Here is a 20,841-nt window from a genome sequence, read left to right on the forward strand (position 1 = left end):
GCCGAACCACGTAATTGTGCGTCTCATTTATTTTACTCAATTATATTTCTGCATTCGTGTTTAGAGTTTCCATTATAGCTCTCTTATGGCATGGCTTTTGATCGTATTAGTTGTAGTTAGGACTAACGACGCTGATTTATTATTATTAATAAATAACATATTTGTCCTTTTCCATGTCTTTTTTTTTCTCATTGGTATTCGATCAACCATACTTATTAATGCGAATATTGGTTATGCACACATTGATATTCTCGTTACATTTGTGTTCACATCGAGTGAATGTATAATTGTTTTGCAGTGCGCAATATACACATTCTCAACGATATCATTCGGACAGTCTATATGATAAATAGAATATTTTAAAAACTAATTAAACTTTCAGTAGTCTTCTTTTTCTTTTTACTGAAATGCAGTTTTATCTACGTACGTTGTATACATAATACAATTTAGTAGTCCGTGACAAAAGATACAGACATGGCTCCATGAGTGTTTTATATATGGCTCCCAAAATGACCATGGGTGTAAAATCTAGAACTTCATAAGGTACAACAAGTTAGGTTATGCTTTAATGATATGCAGCCTGGTCCTTCTTGATATGCAACGGCTCGCCATACCTGAACTTCACTGCAATACACTGTAGTTAGGCTTCACTTTATAAGCAGCCTCGGCTACCAAATGGCTCACCATACATGGACTTTTTTGACAGTGCAGCAGTGATAAGAAGACTCGTCTTTTTTTTTGGCAGACCCTTTAGGATGAAAGAAGTGAGCTGATTGTTGATGATATGCAAACTCGTATAATAAACCATGCAGTGTGACTACATAGAGTTTTCCGAGAAACATCCTGTGGTTATAAAGTCCTGATCAACTTATCAATCTGTTTGATCAAGAAACATCTGCCGTATACCATATAGCAAGACAAACATTTTACACGTTTAGTCAATCAAAATATTATATTTTAACTTGAAAGGAAAACATTCCAGGGTTCCACTTGACACTGATGGACCACCTGATCTCGTCTTCCTCCCACTAACAGAAGTCCGATAGATAGAAACCTCACAGTATGGATATGTATGTCAGTTTGCGAGTGTTGTGCATGTGACTCCCTTTTTGTAAATTTTTAACCATTTTTCCTTTTTGGTATCCAGTTATAATGAGCTGAAATTTGACGTTTTTGGTGGTGGGACCAAGTAACTAACTATTGGAGCATCATCTGCAATATACAAAATACATTTTGGGACAATAATTATTTCTTTAAGGAAAGAAACTATTGGAGTAATTGTGTGTTTTTTTTGTTGACAACTAGTACTTCATTTTATCATCATCTGCAACTAGTACTTCATTTTATTTTACTGCCCGTATTCTCTATAAGTTACATCATTTTATACAGAAAAAACTTAGGTCACTGACTCACTGTAATTGGACATTTTAGAATATTATGCTCTCAAATAAATGAATAATTGGCAATATTATATCGACTGTTTTTAGTTTTCTGCACATCTTTATGATGCAATAAAGGAAAAAACCAGAATGGATGGAAGCCAATGGATTTTACTTTCTAGCCAACCGGCGGCATAATTAACAACCAATGGGGAATTATCAACTCCAAACTTGTGCTTAATTTAATCATCAATGCTTAATTAAGCTCATAATGATATAAATGAAAACTTATCTTTGTCAGCAGAATTAGGGTTTTAAGAAAAGAACCCCAAAATGCCCCACTTACTTGATGATGTTTACTAAAAGTCAAATCGATTTAAAAGGGTCACTAGCTAGCTAGGGTAATGTGCATATACTAGTGATTAATTTTTAGCGTTCCCACCAACGAAGTGCCAAGATGAAGCGATATCGAAGTCGGTGACCTGGCCAGTGAAGCTCCATTGTCCGACAATGAAGCGCCAAACTGATCGAGACAAGAAAAACTATTTGACACATGCAATTCTATGCGATAGTGTTGCATATTCGTAATCCAGAATTAACCCAGTTCAAGGAATGGATTAAGGATGTAGATAAGTCATGATATGAGCATTGGCCTAAGGCTTCGCCAAGGAATGGCCAATGCAAATGCAACAGTGGCGTTGCCAAATGCGACATTGTTAGCCATTGCTCGGTAAAAAGAATGCGAGTGATGCACTTAACGTATGAAGCTGAACCAAGTAGCAGAACAAGATATGATTGTCATGAATTTACTCGGATGTTTGAAGATGCTACATATCATATTAAGCTAAAATATGCAATAGAAGACGCTGAAAGTGAAAGAATCAAATAGAGTTGGTGGCGTAGTCGAGTTTTTTGTTGAGAGTTATGTGGAAGTGCAACGACATTTGGAAGCGATAGCACGGAATAACGCAACATGAATAAAGATGTAAGTCCATCAAGTATATGAGTTGAGAGTAACTCATAGTTAAGAAGAACATCATGTTGTTTTTCCATTACATTAAAGTGTAGCAGTTTGAAGGAACAGTGAGGCATGTTGATTTCAAAGGCGTGTGAAGAGGATACCTTGTCCAAAGTGATGGTGGGATGTTCCTAGTATCCTAAGTCGTGACTAATACAAAAGTCATGCATTTCAGACATGTTGGTGCGAGAATGCAAGACAAGAAAAGAAAAATGTTGGCTCGTTTTCATACAAGTGACCAGAAATGATGCAAGTCCGAGAAGGTGAATTTTGCAATATGATTTTTCATAGGCGCCACATGATTGAAGGAGTAGGATGAGTCTTGTATAAGTCATGTGATGGTGCATGGTGCAACTAAAGTCGGAGAATGAAGGAAAAAGACTATGGGAAACATCATTGGGATCATATGGGAAGAATCAATACTTGCATTCACTTCGGGCAATTTATTCAAGAGAAATTCAAGTCTAATTCAAGGAGTTGGCAAGACGAATTTCAGTTTGCATTTGGGTGTTGATATGCGATTGTAGTGGAAGTATGAACGTAGGCCGACGTGACAACAACAATACAAGTTAGTAAGATCAATGGAAAGGCAGTAATCTAAGTGATGGCATATGGTATTAGGAAAAAAGTTGTTGGAAAGGAGAAATGCCAATCAAGCTTGTTGATTTCTGATATAAGATCGGAAGCGTACAAGGCCAGAGAAAAAGTATAACGAGTATACTTTGTTGTGTTCAACGAGGAGGTTGAACATATTGGGTGAGGGAGGTTTGTTAGCGTTCCCAATAGTGGAGCGCCAAGATGGCACGATACTGAAGTCAGTGGCTTGTCCATGGAGATACATAGTCCGACGATGAAGCGCCAAGATGGCCGAGGCAAGAAAGGTTATTTTACACATACAATATTATGCAATAGGGTTTCATATTCGTAATCCATAGTTGTCCCATCTCAAGGAATAGATTAAGGATGCAGGATAAGTCATTAGATGACTTATGCATTAGCCTGAGTCTTGGACAAAGTCTGGCCAATGCAAATGCAGCAGTGGCGTTACCAAATGCGACATTGTTGGCCATTGCTTGGAGCAGAACAAGACATGATTGGAATGACTTTACTCGGATGTTGGCATAAAAAGAGTTAAACACATGGCCGAGATAAATTTAGCGCTAAGTTGGACCATTCAGTGAAAATATATATATTTTTCGCTATCCAAGTTGAGTGTAGCGCGATTTGAATATGTCCTTATGCTAAGTCCTATGAACTACACTGAGCCGCTAGATTAATCAAAAAGTGTTGTTCTAAAAAAATAGTGTTATCTATTTGTTAACACTAGTACTCTCTCTTAGCATTTGTTCGAAGTTGAACTAATAACGAGATAGTAGCGCTGAATGGTTCAACGTTATAAAAATTTATATTTATTTTTTGATCCGACGGCTGACATTGGTTGCGGTGAACTAAACAGCGCCGAGCGGTAGTCCTAAATGACGTAGATTGCTGATTTAAAAGATAATCTTAGCTAACATGGACAGCTAATCTAGCTAGATTAGCACACCATAAGACTTAGCCTAACCAAAAATTTTAAGTACTCTGTAATCTATCCGATACAATTGTTTTGACTGCTATACCAATTCTTCAAAGACTTGCATGTTCCAAAGTCCAAACACCCGTTTGGCCCTTTTGTTATTCATCTGAGTTTGAACCGAAATATCAAATTCTAGTATTTTGTTGCCATATTTACAAGTAACGATGAGCTGTTTATTAATTTATTATATTGTTTCAGTAAAAGTTTTGATAGATTCTACCCAAACGGCGATTAACTCGTCATTACGCAAAGGAGAAGAGCGTCTCTGGACGAGTGAGAAATGTCCAAAATGTAGGAACATACGTTTCTCACTCGACAACCACCACAATGTGTGTATTTGACCTTCTATCATGCATCCCGATCCATCCTTTTGTTTTTGTTGTTTGGTGGAATATAAGCAACACGTACAATTAAGGAAGTCCAAGATAAAAAGAAAAGAAAAAATATAATTAAAAAGAACACTTACATGCTAAATTTGTGACCAGCTTGTCTCATACTTTTCTACTTCGTGTTTTAGCAGGGGAGGTGATGAGAGGACTCGTTTTTCTTGCCATTTCAGAAAAATAGTTATTTTCTCCCGCCTTGAAAAAATAAGCTTTTATGTTAAACGTGATGAAATCTTCATTTTTTATTGGTCAAAATAGATCTTTTCTGATATAAAACACAAAATTGGTTAAATAGACCAAAGTCAATAATTTCTGGGTGAAAATGTATGTAAAATTTAATTCTATTTAAATGGATTAGAATGTAAAAATAGGCAGGATCTAAACAGTTTCATCATATCCATTTAAAAATATATTTTCTTATTTTTAATTTACATCAGGATATATCCAGTTTCATCCTCGCTATTTTTTAAGTTTAACCCAAGATGAATCCAGTTTCATTCTTGCTATTTTTTTGGTATCCATTTCACCCATACTAATTTTTACTCGTCCATTAGAACCATGTTTTAAAAATATTTGGACAATTGACCCAGTTTCCAAATATAAAAGCTATGGTGAGGACATTTGGCATAACTCTATTGGTTGGGATATTAAAAAATAGGTTACACTTTGTTTACATAAAGTATTTAACCGCCCGATAGTAACATCATCAACAAAAAGGAAGGTGGACAATACTTCCGTGAGACTTTTAATCTAATTAATTTCCTTACAACGTGTTTACATCAAATGCTTAACTCTACGTTTGTAACACCGTCTAAGGTGGACAATACTTCCGTCAAATTACGGAAAAAAAAAACTTAATTTATCGTGTCTAAAATTTTATGGAAGTCAACTCAATTCGGAAATCGAGTACATAATATATTATGACTCATTTTCCCAAATTAATACACAAAGGGAAAGAAAAGCAATATATTTCACACATATTTTTTGTGAAAATAAAAGAGAAAAAGAAAAGAAAAAAACCATATCTTTTCTCACCCCAGCATTCACCCAGATGCAAAAATACATCGCCACGGGGCGAGTGAAGCCTGCGCACGCCCAATTAAAAATACATCATCACGGCACGGGAAAAAATTCCACACACACCAAATAAAAAATATAATTAAAAAAATAAAAATATCGGGTACGTAGTACAGGTACAAATCTAGTACGACTAAATAGGGAACCCCTCGTGAAACACACCACCAGGGGTTGGGGAAAAACTTAACGTGTTTTTCTTGCAGATTAGTTTTCAAAAATGAGTTGGTCTGGACTCTGGACATTTTCGAACCTTTGCTAAAGAAAAAAATAATGAACACGTTGATAAAATGGGGATACCTTTAGGAACTTTGGAAGTGCGCTGATGAAATGTGATAACCCAGCGGCACCAAACGAAAAGAACAAAAACCATTATCCACCGACCAATTAAAGAAAACATCTTCAATTGTGTAGACTGCGGTGATCTATGATTGATGTGGCCATGCATTATAACCAAACAATGTTTGCGGTTTTATTCAATCAGCTTCGTGTAAGTGTATAATCGCTTTCCAGTGCGCAATATACACATTCTCAACCATATAATTCAGACAGTCCACAAATAGAACATTTTAAAAACTAATTAAATATGCAGTAGTCTTCTTTTTCTTTTTACTGAAATACAGTTTCATTTACGTTCTTGTATACAATTTAGTAGTCCATGACAAAAGAGACAGACATGGCTCCATGCAAGTGTTTTGTCTCCCAAAAATGACCATGAGGTGAAATCTAGAATTTCATAAGGTACGTCAAGTTAGGTTATGCTTTATGCCTGGTCCTTTTTTCATATGCAATGGCTCGCCATACATGAACTTAACTGCAATAAACTGCAGTTAGGCTTCACTTTATATATAAGCAGCCTGGCTACAAAATGGGTCACCATACATGGACTCTTTGATTACTTTGTCCGTAATAATAATAGGCCGGTGATAAAAGGACTTGTTTTTTGTTTTACCTAAGCAGACGCTTTAGGAAGAAAGTAGTGAGCTAATTGTTGATGATATGCCAAACTCGTTTGATAAACCAACCAGCGACTACATAGAGTTTTCCTAGAACATCCTCTTATGTAGATCAACTTATCAATCTAAATCATTTTGTAGATAAAAAAACATCTGCCGAATACCATCAAGCGAGACAAGCATTTTACACGTTTAATTAATAATAATTTCTAACGTGAAAGAAGAGAAAATTCCAGGGCTTCGATAAAAGAGGAAGTAATGGACCACCTGATCTTGTCTTCTTCATGCCACTAACAGAATTCCGATAGAATCCACATTGTATGGGTGGATATGTATGTTATGCGAGTGTTGTGCAAGTGACTCTTTTTATATAACTACTTTTTAACCGCTTTGTTTCCCCTTGATATATCCAATTGTGATGTGCACAAAATGTGGCATATAATTGGTGGGGAGACTACATCACTAACTATTGGAGCATCACGCTAGCTGCTGGATTCATTTGGGTTAATACGAAAGTGGACTTCGGCACGATAAGTACTTCTTTACGAAAGAGACTTTGAGTTTTTTTGTTGACATATTGCACTAGTATTTAATTTTATAAATAGAGCTGCTGAGGTCACTGTAATTTTATATATATGGTTTATTTTTTGAAGCATATAATATTATATAATATCTATTTATTAATTTATATATAACTTTCCTTTCTTTGCAAATAACAAAACCTGCCTATTTGCTCACCATTGAGTGGATCATGTATGTTTGAAGGGGAATACATAAATTTCTCAGACACTAATCCAAACATTTCTCCCGCACTATTCCAAACATTGTAGGATAAAAGAGCAAGGGACTTTATGGTGGTATGAAAGGTTCACTGATTGTCGATTATAACCAGCATAATAGAAATCGGAAATGATATTCATTACCATTCAAAGCTCTATTCACCACTCAGATGTCATAAGAATAGTGGTTATGGAATGTTCAGCTAGGACCCACCGCCAGACTAAAAAAATCACCATTTGAGAAATGAAGGTTTGGGATGTTGTTGAGCCGTGAGTAGAATGGTGTTTTAGAAATGCAGTTTTCCAAATATACAAATTTTAACTTGGAAATGATTATTTTACTAAATAGTAGTATATATATTAGAGTTAATGTAATTTTAATAGTAGTACATACAAATTTTGTGTGTTATGCAACTCCGTAAGGGAGTCTACTGATTATATATTCATTCACTGCTCTTATCATTTTGAGCTATGGGATTATTTTATTAACGCTTTTCAAAATCTCTTGGCCTTTATCTGGAACTTTATTCAGATTGTTTGATGCTTGGTGCTAGAATGCTTGACAAGGGAGAGGGAAGAAAGTTTGGAATATCATTCATTTTGTAATTTGCTGGATCATATTGGATGAGAGAAATCACCTTATCTTTCAAATTTGGTGAAAGACACAAGGGCATAGAAAAAAATATTTATTTGATAAAGCAAACAGTATTTATGATGTAGTGAGCCGGAAACTTTTAAATTTGATGATCCCAGTCTCATCTGGAGCAATCTGGAGTTTCTTATTAGCATGTATATGTAGCTCAAAGCAGTTTTGTTTTCTTTTTTCTCTTTTAATACAACTTTTCCTTCTAAAAAAAAATTAATAGGAAAATACTAGCTCTACCGACCCAAAATCCTGATGTGAACCCTCATCGAAACAAATTGCTGGGACCCACTTGCAATTCCCAATACTATGAGTGCACCCGTGGACCATCTGATCCCCGGTCGGGATCCTAATTAGGAATTCGGGATTCGGTAAACGTATGGAACGGTAAACGTACGAGTATTATACGGTTTTGTAAAACCCAAATTCGGTCCAAAATTCGATCAACGGGACGTGATTCGTCAGTAATTCGGAACGACATACGTACGTGTATAATTCGATTTATAAATGTGAGTTCGGCTCTGAAAATTCGGTATCTATATAAAATAAATAATTAGTATTTATAAGGACATAGACTAATTTTTATGCATATTTGTGAGTTATTTAAAGAAAAATAAACTTAATATGATGATATTAATAATATATACAACATTAGTCATCTAAGAGGATATGATATAGTGGTGTAGATGCTTGGTTAGTGAGTTTGAGATCTCTCTCACCTTCACCTTCAAATCTCTTCGGTCATTTTTCTTTCAAAAAAGTTACAACAATGTCTAATGTTGGGTTGTGTATGCTCAGGAGGCAGTAAAGCCCAAAAAATGGGGCATTTGAAAACGTAAAAGCTAAAGAATTTCTGGTGAATTAAGTGGACGTATTATTCGGGATACGTAAAGTTCGTGAACAATTTGCGAATAATTCGTAAATGTCATATAATATGCGTCTTGGGTTCGCAGTTGCAAACATACGCGAATAAGACGGTAAAATTCGTGATACGGAGAAATTCGTAAATGATTCGTGAATTATTCGCCGACTTACTAACTAGTGTCGGGGTCTTGGGCGGGAGAAAAATTCGGCAGGGTAGCACTTCCGATTTTAATATTGCAAATCTGGGGTTGAAATCTCTGTTTTTAAGTTGCTCTTTCCTTTTTGTGGTTTCGTGTAAGATAGCCATTTTTAATTGGCAATTGTACACCTCCACGATGTAATTGATGCTTCACCAATAATAAAAGAAAGAACCAACATGGACATAAGCCATTGGGTTTTAGCCAACTCTTATATATACTGCATATAATTAACAACTACAAAGTTCTGAATTAATTTAATCACTTTGAGTGCTTAAGCTCATAATTACCTAAATGAAAATCTTGTTAGCTTTCTTATCATAATTATGGTTTAACAAAAGAAACTCAAAAATACCCCAATTCGGCACATCCTTGATAAAGTTTACTCAGATCCACTAAAATGGCCACTAGCAAGCTAGTAGTTAACTAATTATTATTGTTCATGTATATGGTTGAGCTTTAAATTTCAAACACAAATGCTCCTCCAAATAATGAACAGAAGGCCAAACATAACCCCAATAACTCCCTCACAGCGTGGACTTTTTTTTTTTTTTTTTAATGGGTCACTATACTCTTTATTTATCAAGGTTGGTCATGTCTCCAAAACATTTTGCAAGCCTATGGTGTATTATTATGGATTGGTTGAACCGTTGAAGTATATCCAACTTGCGAGCAAAGTCGTCTGCAAACCTCGGTTGTTCAAAAATATCATTCGCCATAAAAACGAAACCGTTGATCGATCAATATTGTAATAGTACAACAGCTGATACCAAGAATTCAGTCCCAACTAGTTCTACTTCTCTTCTTGGTACTGTATATATCGCGCAGCTGACACCAAGACTTTAAATAAGGGGAAATTCAGTGTATGATAGTGTAAAATCGTGTCAGTAGTTTCATCATGAATTATATTATATGAGATCACATCCATTACGTAAAACTACGTATCTCCAATTTTGTTGGACACGGTCTTACTTGTGCTGAAGTAAAAGATGTGTTTTGTACCTAGACTAAGTAATAGATCGAGAAATGGTTTTACTTTTCTTTTGCATTTTTTTCAATATAGAAATTAAGATACCAATAAGCTTTTCCAGTATATGAAAATAAAATATCTACATTTGGAATGAGTGGCTTCAAATTTTTGAATAAGTTATTAGTCAATTATAAAGACTATTGTCTGAGCCAATCAAAGATTTATTCAACTAAGTTTGTAGGTTTATGTCCCTAGTATCCCATCTAAAGGTACTTACTAATGTCGGAGGACATTCTCCTTCTTCTCCATACAAAAAAGACTGCATGAACTGAAAGCTATAGCATTATTGAAGTTCTTGCAGCGGACATCATTCAATAACCCCATTCCCCGAACATATACAGCCGAGTCCGGATCGTTTTGGCATATGTAGAAGGAATGAACATGGACTAAAGGAAGTGGTAGGCGCAAAATGGATTTAAGCGTTTTGCGCCTACACAAGCGAGTTACACATGTGGAGTCCGTGGTCATTGGAAGGTTGAGGAAGTATGGCGAGTGCAAGGACTAGCTCGAGGACCCTGCACCTCGTTTTGGCATAAGAACATGGCCCAAAGAAAGTGGTAGGCGCAGAATGGACTTAGGCGTTTTGCGCCTACACAAGCGAGTCACACATGCGGAGTCCGTGGTCATTAGAAGAAGAAGGGGTGATGTGCGCCGTGTCCTACTCTAGGACTGTACATATTGTATTAACATATGAAAAGACGAGTGGCATGAGTAGAAGAGAACGTCAAGCGCAATGCTAGCTCAAGTGATTTTTGCCTACACGGATGAGTGGCATGAGTGGAAGAAGAAGTGATGAGTGCCGTGTCCTTCTCTAGGGCCTTGCACACTGCGTCAGCGTACGAAGAGACGAGTGGCGTGAGAAGGAGAGAATGACAAGTGCGATGGCCATCCCATTGAGCTTGCACCTTGTATTGGTGTATAAAAGATGGTGAACATAGGAGGAGGTAGTAGTAAGACCCGTGTCAACATGGGAAGAATGGGAAGTGCAGGCGCAGTCCTGCGCTTGCATGTGCAGTTGGCACATGTGAGGAATGGGAAGTGCAGGCGCATAATCGGCCTGGGCATTCTTCGCCTACACAAGGGATTGGTATATGTGGCAGGTGCAGTCTTGGCGTAATAAAGGATTCCAATAGCGAGCGGGGCCCAGTCAAGAGATCCCAAATTCAGAGACAAAGGTGCTTCATAACGAGAGAGATACCAAGGACACGTATACGGACTCGAGATGTCATAGTGACAAAGAAGTCAAGATGAGGCATGTGTACGGTATCAGAAGACTAAAGAAAAATTTAGGAATGCTATAAATACCCATCTCTTAATAAGAAGAGATTAAACCTTTTATGTGTGATCTCTTAAGAAGAAGAGATTAAGCCTTTGGATCAGAGCTATTATTTCCTTTCGGTGTAAATCAATATTTGATAATCCAAATTTATACCATATTTACAATTATATAATTCTTTATATTCAAAATACTACAGGTTATAAGGTCGTATAAGACTCGATTATAAGGATAGTTATTCAAATATATTTTGTTTGGTTGACAAGTAAATCTCTTTTCTTGCTAGAAGACTTTTATTACATAATTTCAATGACTTGAACTCCATATACCCGGCCAGATTATAATTCATCTGTGTTTGAACTGAAAAATCATCCGATGACTTATTACATAAGCCAAATTATGACTTGATACGTAAAATTACGAACCCTCACAATGATGTTTTTAAATTTATATCGACCCGAATAAAGAAGCATCCTCTACCTAATTTTACTCTAAAGTCTAAACACCCCATTTTGTTATTCGTCTGACTTTTAACGGAAAATTCAAACGAAATCTAATATTTTTGTTTGCCATTTTTACAAGTAACGAACGATGAGCTGAGTCGCGCACTCATACCTGCATGTTGATCCAGTAAACCTTTTGATCAGCTGTATTATTCATTTATTTGAAACTCAAGTAAGAAAAGTTAATACTGCAAACTTTTCATTTTCATATACATGAGAAACCACATAATTTCCAATTTTCAGGGAAAGACGTTTACACCCAACAACCACCACTGTGAAGTCGACCTTTTTTTTCATTTTCTATCTGACCTTACAAGTGTGTACGCTAAAACCGCAATGGTCACATAGAGTGCCCGTTCCAACTTTACTTTGTTCAAGTATAAAGGAAAGCTCGTCCGATGGAAAATTAAGCTGCACGGAGTAACGGTCTGCAGTGATTTTTATGATATTTCTCCCTAAGGCCAAACACAATGGTGTATTATATCACCTTTTCTATTTTTTATTTGTAGAGAAGGGATATGAGCCATAAGACAGTCTCATTATTGTCTGCTTTTATAGCTTATCTTCACCATACGGAAACTAAGTTTCTGTGTAAATAGTGCCAAACGGAAACTGAGTATTTGTTTTTATTTTTTTTCCAAATAATTTTCTGCTGGAATATTTGTATATAAAAAAAGGATAATTTAGAGTATAAAAAGAAAATATAATCGGTAAAAAGAATTAATAAAAAAAACATAAAAAAGAGGTTTTAGTGTAAAATAAAAACGAATATTTTTCATATAAAAATCACATATACCCATTTCAAGTGGCAAATAGAACAAAGTATCTGAAAAACAGAATTTTATATGCCATTTTTCTTCTCTACTAGGAGATCAGATGGAAAATCATAGTATTTGCGTTTCCCTATGAAATAAGAAAGGAAAATGGTACATCATAGTGCTTGGCATCATGATATTTTGTTTTAAATTTTTTTTTCAAAACCAATACTGGAAAATCAGTCTCAGTCGTAATGATAAAATACAAAGGTAGGATGTCCGCGTTAAATTTATGACGTTACCATCTGAAAAGTTTGAACAGTCTCTCCATAATAGTCCTACACAAATTTAATAATACCAACCTCTTTTGAATGTTGTTCCTTTTCTTCAAAGCTAACAGATAAACACTATTAAATTTATTTTACAAGCACTTTCCGGGTTATGTACATCCCTTACAAATATATATAAGCTCCAGACATTCGTTTCATATTCTACTTCTATATCATTCTTCACCGCAGTTCCTAAAGAAAACATAGTCTTATAGATCAAATCCTTCTATTTTTCCTTGTTTTCTTCTTCTTCCATGCAGGCCACTTTAAATTTGCCTACACAGGCATCATCACATATAGGTAATAACACTACTTACGGTTCACTAAACAAACAATCAAGTTTTCTCCGGAGACGGTCACTTCCCAACCCGAAATTTACCCGGTCACCGTCATCAAAGTCGATTTTTAGTCCGATATCAGCTTCAGCAACAACTGAATTGAAACCTGTTGAATCTCTTCAATCCCAGATCGCTAATTTAGACAAGTTGTTGGGGCATAGCAGATCATCGTTTCAGAATCAACAACAGAAACAAGAAGAACAACAACCAATTAATGGGAATAGTTCGACAAATAATTCAAGAAACAATTACAAGCGTTTCTTGGATGCTTTGAATTTGACAGGAATGTGGTCAGAAAAGTTGAAACAAGTTGTGGAAGAGAATAACAGACTGTCACCAAAACAATTGCAACGCTTATTTTCACCGTCGCCCAAATATTCTCCAAGGAACAGTTTAGGTAGCCGATGGATGGAGTATCATGGCAGTAACGATTGGATGGGTTTACTTGATCCTCTTGACGAAAATCTCCGCCGAGAAATAGTCAGATACGGTGAATTTATTCAAGCAGCTTATGTGGCTTTTCATGAGGATCCGGCCATGCCGACTGCCAAAGCACCGTCGCCACGTAGTATACAAGTGCCGGACAGGTCATACAAGGTTACCAAGAGTTTGTATGCAACTTCGTCCGTTGGATTACCGGGTTGGGTGGATAATGTGGCACCGGATTTGGGCTGGATGACTCAGCGATCTAGTTGGATCGGGTATGTGGCGGTTTGCGACGACCAGAAAGAGATCCAACGAATGGGAAGGCGAGATATAGTCATCACTCTTCGTGGTACTTCTACGTGTCTGGAATGGGCTGAAAATGTCAGAGATCTCCTTATCAATGTCGAGGATGACTCGGAACCGAGTGAGCACGGTCAAGAACATTTACAAGCTAAAGTGGAATGCGGGTTCTGGAATCTGTACAAAACTAGAGGAGCTCATACACCGAGTCTATCAGAGTCAATAACTCACGAAGTTCGGAGACTCATGGAACTTTACAGAGGTGAGTCATTAAGTATTACAATAACTGGTCACAGCCTAGGAGCTGCGCTATCAGTATTAGCGGCAGACGAGATTAAAAAATCGGTGGAAGATGCACCACCAGTGGCTGTTTTCACCTTCGGCGGACCACGTGTCGGCAACAGAGGTTTCGCAAACAGAATCAAATCCAACGGCGTCAAGGTCTTGAGAATCGTAAACTCGCAAGACATGATCACTCGTGTACCGGGTATGTTCGTAAACGAAACCCTCGATCACAAATTGCGTGAAGAAGTTAAAGCAAATACAGTACTAAACATACTAGATAACAACATGCCTTGGGCATACTCGCACGTTGGCTGTGAACTCCGTCTCGATAGTAAAATGTCGCCCTATCTAAAACCTAACGCAGACGTTGCATGTTGCCATGACTTGGAAGCTTATTTACACTTGGTGGATGGGTTTTTGGCATCAGATTGTCCGTATAGAGCAAACGCAAAGAGGAGTTTGTACAAGTTGGTGACCGAGCAAGGTTCGAATGTTAAGAAACTATACATAAGTAAAGCTAATTCGTTCCAATCAAGAAAAGCTGATATGTTGCGCAAGCTGAGTCTTGATCGTAGTAATAGTAGTAAAGGACTTACTAGTCCATTAGCATTGCAGAGCTGTTTACCCAGTCCATCTGCTTATTAATTAATCTAGTACTTCAATCTATAGACAATGACTTTGTTGATGTACTTTTTGATATTTTTACCTTCCATTCAGGTTTTTTTGTGTCAAATTCCAGAGACGAAGTCTAAATTGTAACACCTAATGATACAAATAAATACACTATAGTAAATAAAACGACTCTTTCTACACATGGCTGATTACTTTGATATGCTGCTTCATTACAGTGATGAGCCACTTTGATATATCCGTAGTCAACCTGGAACTTTGCATATTATGCGCGTGTGAATGTAAGATTGCGGCAAGAGTAGTAGAATTCTAATATTTTTAACTGTTGATTAGCCTTATTTGACTGGAGTCGACAAGAGAGTTATAAAAGTATGTGCAATGGATTATATCATGAATACGCGTACACAGAAGTGTGTAAATCCGCCTAAGGCTTATCATTTCTTAGTGTCTGAACAAGTCGAATGCTGGAAAATCCCAAATCCAAAATATTACCTATCATTTCTCAGTGATGCAAAGTTAAATGACTTGATCTAATGCATTATCACTTTTTTTTTTTTTGAAAGAGGTAAAAATAGATTAAAGAAAAAGTGCTAAGATGGTGTCCTCCAAAATACAAGAAGAGATGAGCAAAGAGGCCAGAGAATTTACAACAACATTATTCTCTAAAAAACTTGCCCAATCGAAAATAAATTCCTCAAGCTTGATATTTCTAAATGAAACAACATTGACGGACCAACTAAAGAGCAACGATTTAATCTCTACTACAAGAGAGTTCATCGATTTTCTCACCTGCTTCTTAGCAATTAGGGTGTCATTTCTTTCCAACCACACAATCCACCAATAGCAAACGACACACAATATCTCAGGAAAACCATAGGCATGATAGCAGCCTTCAATTTCCACCTCCATAAGAACTCTAGTACCGTCGTCAGATGAACCCAAACTATGTTCAACTGCTGTAGAAAGTGCTCCATATCTGCCTGACGAAAGAACAATGAAGGAAATGATGTTCCACTGTCCCCTCCCTAGTATAACAGAAAGGGCACATAGTATTCTCTACCTCAATACCCCTTATCGCTAACACGGAGAGTGTAGGAACCACTTTAATTGCAGCTGCCCAAACTAGAAAGCTAATATTAGGTGGAATATTCATGTTCCAAATGTAGTCCGGCGAAAATTTAATAGGAATGTTTCTTACCTGATCATGCATAAGCCAATTATAGCAAGAGCTTACCGAGAAAGTACCTATAAGATTAGAGCTCCATTCCCTTTTATCATCCTCGTCAGTAAGCATCCTATGATTGTCTAAGATTCTAGTGAACTCCGTAACCTCTTGAATCTCTAGCTCTTTAAGCCTCCTACACGGCTCTATATTCCAGGCCATATTCTCCGCATTCTTGTAGCTCACCTCTTCAACTAGCGCTTCTTTCTTCCTACTCACTTTCCATAATTTGGGAAACAACTCCTCAAGAGTTTTATCTTTGCACCATAAATCATCCCAGAATTTACTTTTGTTTCCTTTTCCAATTGTGAGCTTCGACCCATTTTCGAGAATTTGTAAATAATTTAGAATACCTCTCCATAACCCCATCCATAAGTATTCTTAGAATCTTTGGAACCCAAGCCTCTTCGACACCACCAAACTTCTCTAAGATAATTTTCTCAGAAACTGCTCTTCTCTTCTCCATATCTCCACAACCACTTGGTTAATAAAGCAACATTAGTACTATTCAAATTTCTTAAGCCTAGGCCGTCTTCATTCTTCGGAATACACATTTTTTTACAAGACCTCCAATATAAACTTTTCTTGTTTAATGTGTCACCCCAAAGAAAATTTCTCATGATTCTCTCTAGCTTGTTAGCCACTGAAACCAGAATTTGAAAAAGGGATAAGAAGTATAAAGGTATAGCTGCCAGTGTACTATTTATGAGCACTACCCTTCCCGCTCTCGATAGATATCTTCGTTTCCACGGAGATATCCTGAGAGTCATTTTTTCGATGACAATATTCCAAACAGATGTGACTCTTGTAGAAGCCCCGAATGGAATCCCATGGTAGGAAAAAGGGAACTCACCTACTGCACAACCCGCTAAACTCGCACAATCCTGGATAAAATCTTGATGAACCTCAATGCCCATCATCGAACTCTTGGAAAGATTAGGTCCTGTTTGGTATAGTTTTCAAAAACAGTTTTCTGTTTTTAAAAACAGAGAAAACAGAAAACAGGAGAAAACGCGTTTGGTAAGGACATTTTCAGAAAATGTTTTCTATCTGTTTTCTGTTTTTAAAAACAAAAAAATGAAAACAACAAATTATTGTTTTCTGTGTTTTCTCTTTTTTTTCTTTTCTTTATTCTTTTCTTCTTTACAGAACAAAGTAAGAGATGGGGAATGACTGCAAGTGAGTCATGGCTAATATCACTATCTCTTAGACGAATCTTTACATTTGATCCGATTTAGTTGGTTTTCCTTGTTTTCAAAAACAGTTTACCAAACAATTTTTAGAAAATGAAAACAAGGAAAAAAGGGTATGTTTTTAAAACAGTGGAAAACTATTTTTGAAAACTGTTTTTCAAAACTGTACCAAACAGGCCCTTAACTTTCAGACCCGTTTTTGCTTTAAATTTTTCTAGCACCTCTAACAGTTTCTGAACCTCCTGAACTCTTGCATCTAAGAAAACAATTGTATCATCTGCAAATTGAAGGTGTGAGATATCCATACCATTTTCCTTAACGTAAAAGCCTTTGAGACAACCTTCCATCTTTGCATTATGCATGGGCTTGTTAAACACTTCCGCCACTAACAAAAATAAGAACGGAGATAGTGGGTCTCCTTGACGTAGTCCCCGCGAAGCCTTGGAAAATCCTTTCGCCGCACCATTGAGAATAACTTAAACCTAGCTGCAGATATGCACTATCTGACCCATGTTCTCTATTTCCAACCAAAACCCATCTTCCTAAGAACAACTTCAACCGAATCCCAAAGAACATGATCATAAGCTTTTTCCATATCTAATTTACAAACAATTCCTTCTTTCCCTTCTTTTTTTCTTGAGTCAATCAACTCATTTGCAATTAGGATACCGTCCAAGATCTGTCTTCCGGCTGAAAAAGCACCTTGGAATTGAGAAATCAGCTTCGGCATAACCACCTTTAATCTGTTCGGGAGAACTTTAGGTAGCACTTTGCAGATGGTGCTCTCCATCTTGTAAGTAATTATCACTTGTAAGTAATTAAAGAAGTTAAAAGTTCAAATCCTCGATCCAAAACATTATTTCTTAACAGTTGAAGGGATAACTTTGTGTGAACGTAAAGATTGCGGCTGAGTACGTAGGTGAGTTGTCGTGCGTTTTAAGAAAGACCGGGTAACATATGCTTAGACTAAGGTTAAGGAACTAATTAAGTAGCATGATCTCTAGTTCATAATTGTTGGTTAGCTAGATTAATTTCTTAGATTCCAGTCAACAGAAGTGTATTAACTGCATAGGTTACAGCTTTTATTTGAAAATCCAAGTTAAATACAATCAGTATAGTACTACAATCAAACTCGGTTGGCTCTTTATCCGTCGATATAATCATTACAGCAATATGAGATATATATACTCTTAGATAAGTCATAGGACCTCGTTAAAAACATGAAAAATATCTTCTCCGAAAGAAAAAAAACATTTCAAACCCATATCATTAGTATCATTATTCAACAATTTTACCATTCTGCTACAAAATCACGATAAAAATCTAATAATAATGAACGCAACCATGTCGGCAAAATTAGCTTCCCTTTCATTGCTACTAGTAGAAATGAACGTTTCGTCCCAAAGATACTGGGCTTTAGACAATCTAGTCCTGCCTCCTCAAGCATAGTACTAGGAAGTCCAAATTTCCCAAATCTAAAACGAGTTAGTCCTTTTGGTTAACTATTCGGTCCAAAATGACTCTTTTCGATTACACAAATAACCCTGAAAAGTAATCGCATACTGTTTTATCAGTTCTTCATTTTGTCTTGTACTCTTCTATCGGCAGAGCTTTGCTGTGATAATGAAAGCGAAACTTCGAGTTCAAGTTGTGAATTATAATTTCAGATGGAATATCTACTATTAAATCTCTTTGATTTCTCTCTCAATCTGTTGTTCCTTTTCACTGAAACCCTAAAAATTGATAGAGATGGCATCAGATCTGTGGTAAGATTTATCTGGAGGAGATTCAGAACTTCTTTAGGTGAGAATCGATTTATTTGATCTATTACTTCGATTGAGATCTATACTTTGATTGATGCCATGAGTTTCTCCAATCCATTCTGATAATACTTTGACTGAAAAAATGATGTTTATGATGTTTCCTGCTATGATTTTTTTAATAGTTGGATCTTTTAAGTTTAGATGTTGATTTCATTTTAGATCGATTATTCGAAGCCTTTCGGAAATGTTTATCTGTTACATGGGATCTTAGTTAGATTTTATCTTTTCTAGATGTTAGATCTCCGAAACTTAGACGGGTATTTATCTTGATTCAGCTGGTTATTCGAATCGTTTCAACAATTAATTGATATACTGAATTTTAGTTAGGTTTTATTATTCTAGATCTACTTTTAGGGACTAAATGGCACAAGAGGAGGAAAAATCAATTGTATAGAGTATCCAGATTATCTTGGCAGTATGCAGAGCCTAGAAAATTTGAACTTGGGGAGCAATAACTTAACTGGGTCTACACTAGATTCTTGGGAATAACTTTCTGAGCTAAAGCATTTGTAACCAAACGTCAATAAGATATATTGTTAACTAAGAACACACCTACTGCAATTCCGACCGGTGCATAAATTTGTATATACTTTTACATATGATTGTGAGTGACATTCATTTTCTATTCATTATATTTCATCTTTGTCTCATCTGACGATGCTTAACAATCGACAAATGCTAGAATGGATGTTATAGACTAAACTATGAAGAGTTATTTTTATTTATTTAATATACCATTGTCTATTTCCATTTCTTGAGCTAGATATTTTACATTTCTTAAGTTGTTTTGGTAAAAACAGATGACATGCTACTGTAGTTAGAAAGAGAATTATCATCAAAACAGTGCACATGTAAAATAATGAAGGTGTACATAATTGTACACATGTTAATCCTTATTGTGTACATAATTGTACACCTATTGTATGTGTTTCTCGCTGTCTATATGTGCTTGTTCTGTTTTACATATACTTATTTTTTGTTCGATTGTTGCTGTATTGTTGATAATTTTTGATTGTGTTCACTTTTTTTCAAGGTCCCTTCGCCAATGGAGGGAGTCTCAACTGTTAATTTGAGTTTGGCGCCAAAACTTTACCTCCTCGAGGTTGCTTTTGAACACTTTAAGAGCTTGAGTGTTCTAGATATCTTGTCTCATGTGAGAAAATATGTAAAGGTATGCAAAAAGCTTGTTATTCTTAATTACACAAGATTACTACTATGGAAATGGCCCTATACGAAGCTATATGGTCAGGAATTATATAACTGAAACATGTGCACTCTAATGTGCACCGTCCATGTAGTTTGCAATCCTCAATTTATACATGTGTACCTTTATGTACACCATGTACCTATTTTCCAATCTTCAGTTTATATATCATGTGTACTTTATCGTACAGTATACATGTAATTAAGATCTTTGTTTTTTCGTCTATGTAGTGTTTGATTTCATGACTTTGTGATTAAGATGATTGATCTTTATGTATCAGGTGTATATTACTGTGCGCTCTATACTTGTAAAGAGAAAGTTGTAGATGTTACTCAAGCTGTGCAAGTGAGTATGTCTTCTTTTTTTAATCCGTAACTAGGGTGTACGAAGTTGTGCACATGTGAGAAAATGACACGTAGTTGGTTATGGAGGTTCTTAATAGTGTTTTTTCTTATATTATTTTGTGGATATTCAAATGGTTGTCGCATTGTTGGTGAGAGTAACCAGGTCACAGAGTTATACACATTGTTGGAGGGGTATTTAATTAATGTTCCCACTATACACATACTAAAAAGTGTACATAGTTGTACACTTGTTGTTTGTTAATACGTACATAATTATACAATGTAGATTGTTGATGTGTACGTAGTTGTAC

The 20,841-nt window shown here is 36.1% G+C and overlaps 1 protein-coding gene across 1 annotated transcript; it reads left to right on the forward strand.

Moving 5' to 3' along the window:
- The first annotated feature begins 12,946 nt into the window (after positions 1-12,946).
- Positions 12,947-14,908, forward strand: LOC113330173 (phospholipase A1-Ibeta2, chloroplastic-like). Its single transcript, XM_026577019.1, has one exon. The coding sequence runs from the start codon at positions 13,020-13,022 to the stop codon at positions 14,757-14,759; it is 1,740 nt and encodes a 579-aa protein (XP_026432804.1). The 5' UTR covers positions 12,947-13,019; the 3' UTR covers positions 14,760-14,908.
- The last annotated feature ends 5,933 nt before the right edge of the window (positions 14,909-20,841 follow it).

Source organism: Papaver somniferum, unplaced genomic scaffold, assembly GCF_003573695.1.
Source record: "Papaver somniferum cultivar HN1 unplaced genomic scaffold, ASM357369v1 unplaced-scaffold_117, whole genome shotgun sequence".
Lineage (NCBI taxonomy): Eukaryota > Viridiplantae > Streptophyta > Magnoliopsida > Ranunculales > Papaveraceae > Papaver > Papaver somniferum.

Bases quoted from the DNA above. Each gene is read 5' to 3' on its own strand.
- LOC113330173 (XM_026577019.1), top strand. From the start codon at position 13,020: ATGCAGGCCACTTTAAATTTGCCTACACAGGCATCATCACATATAGGT.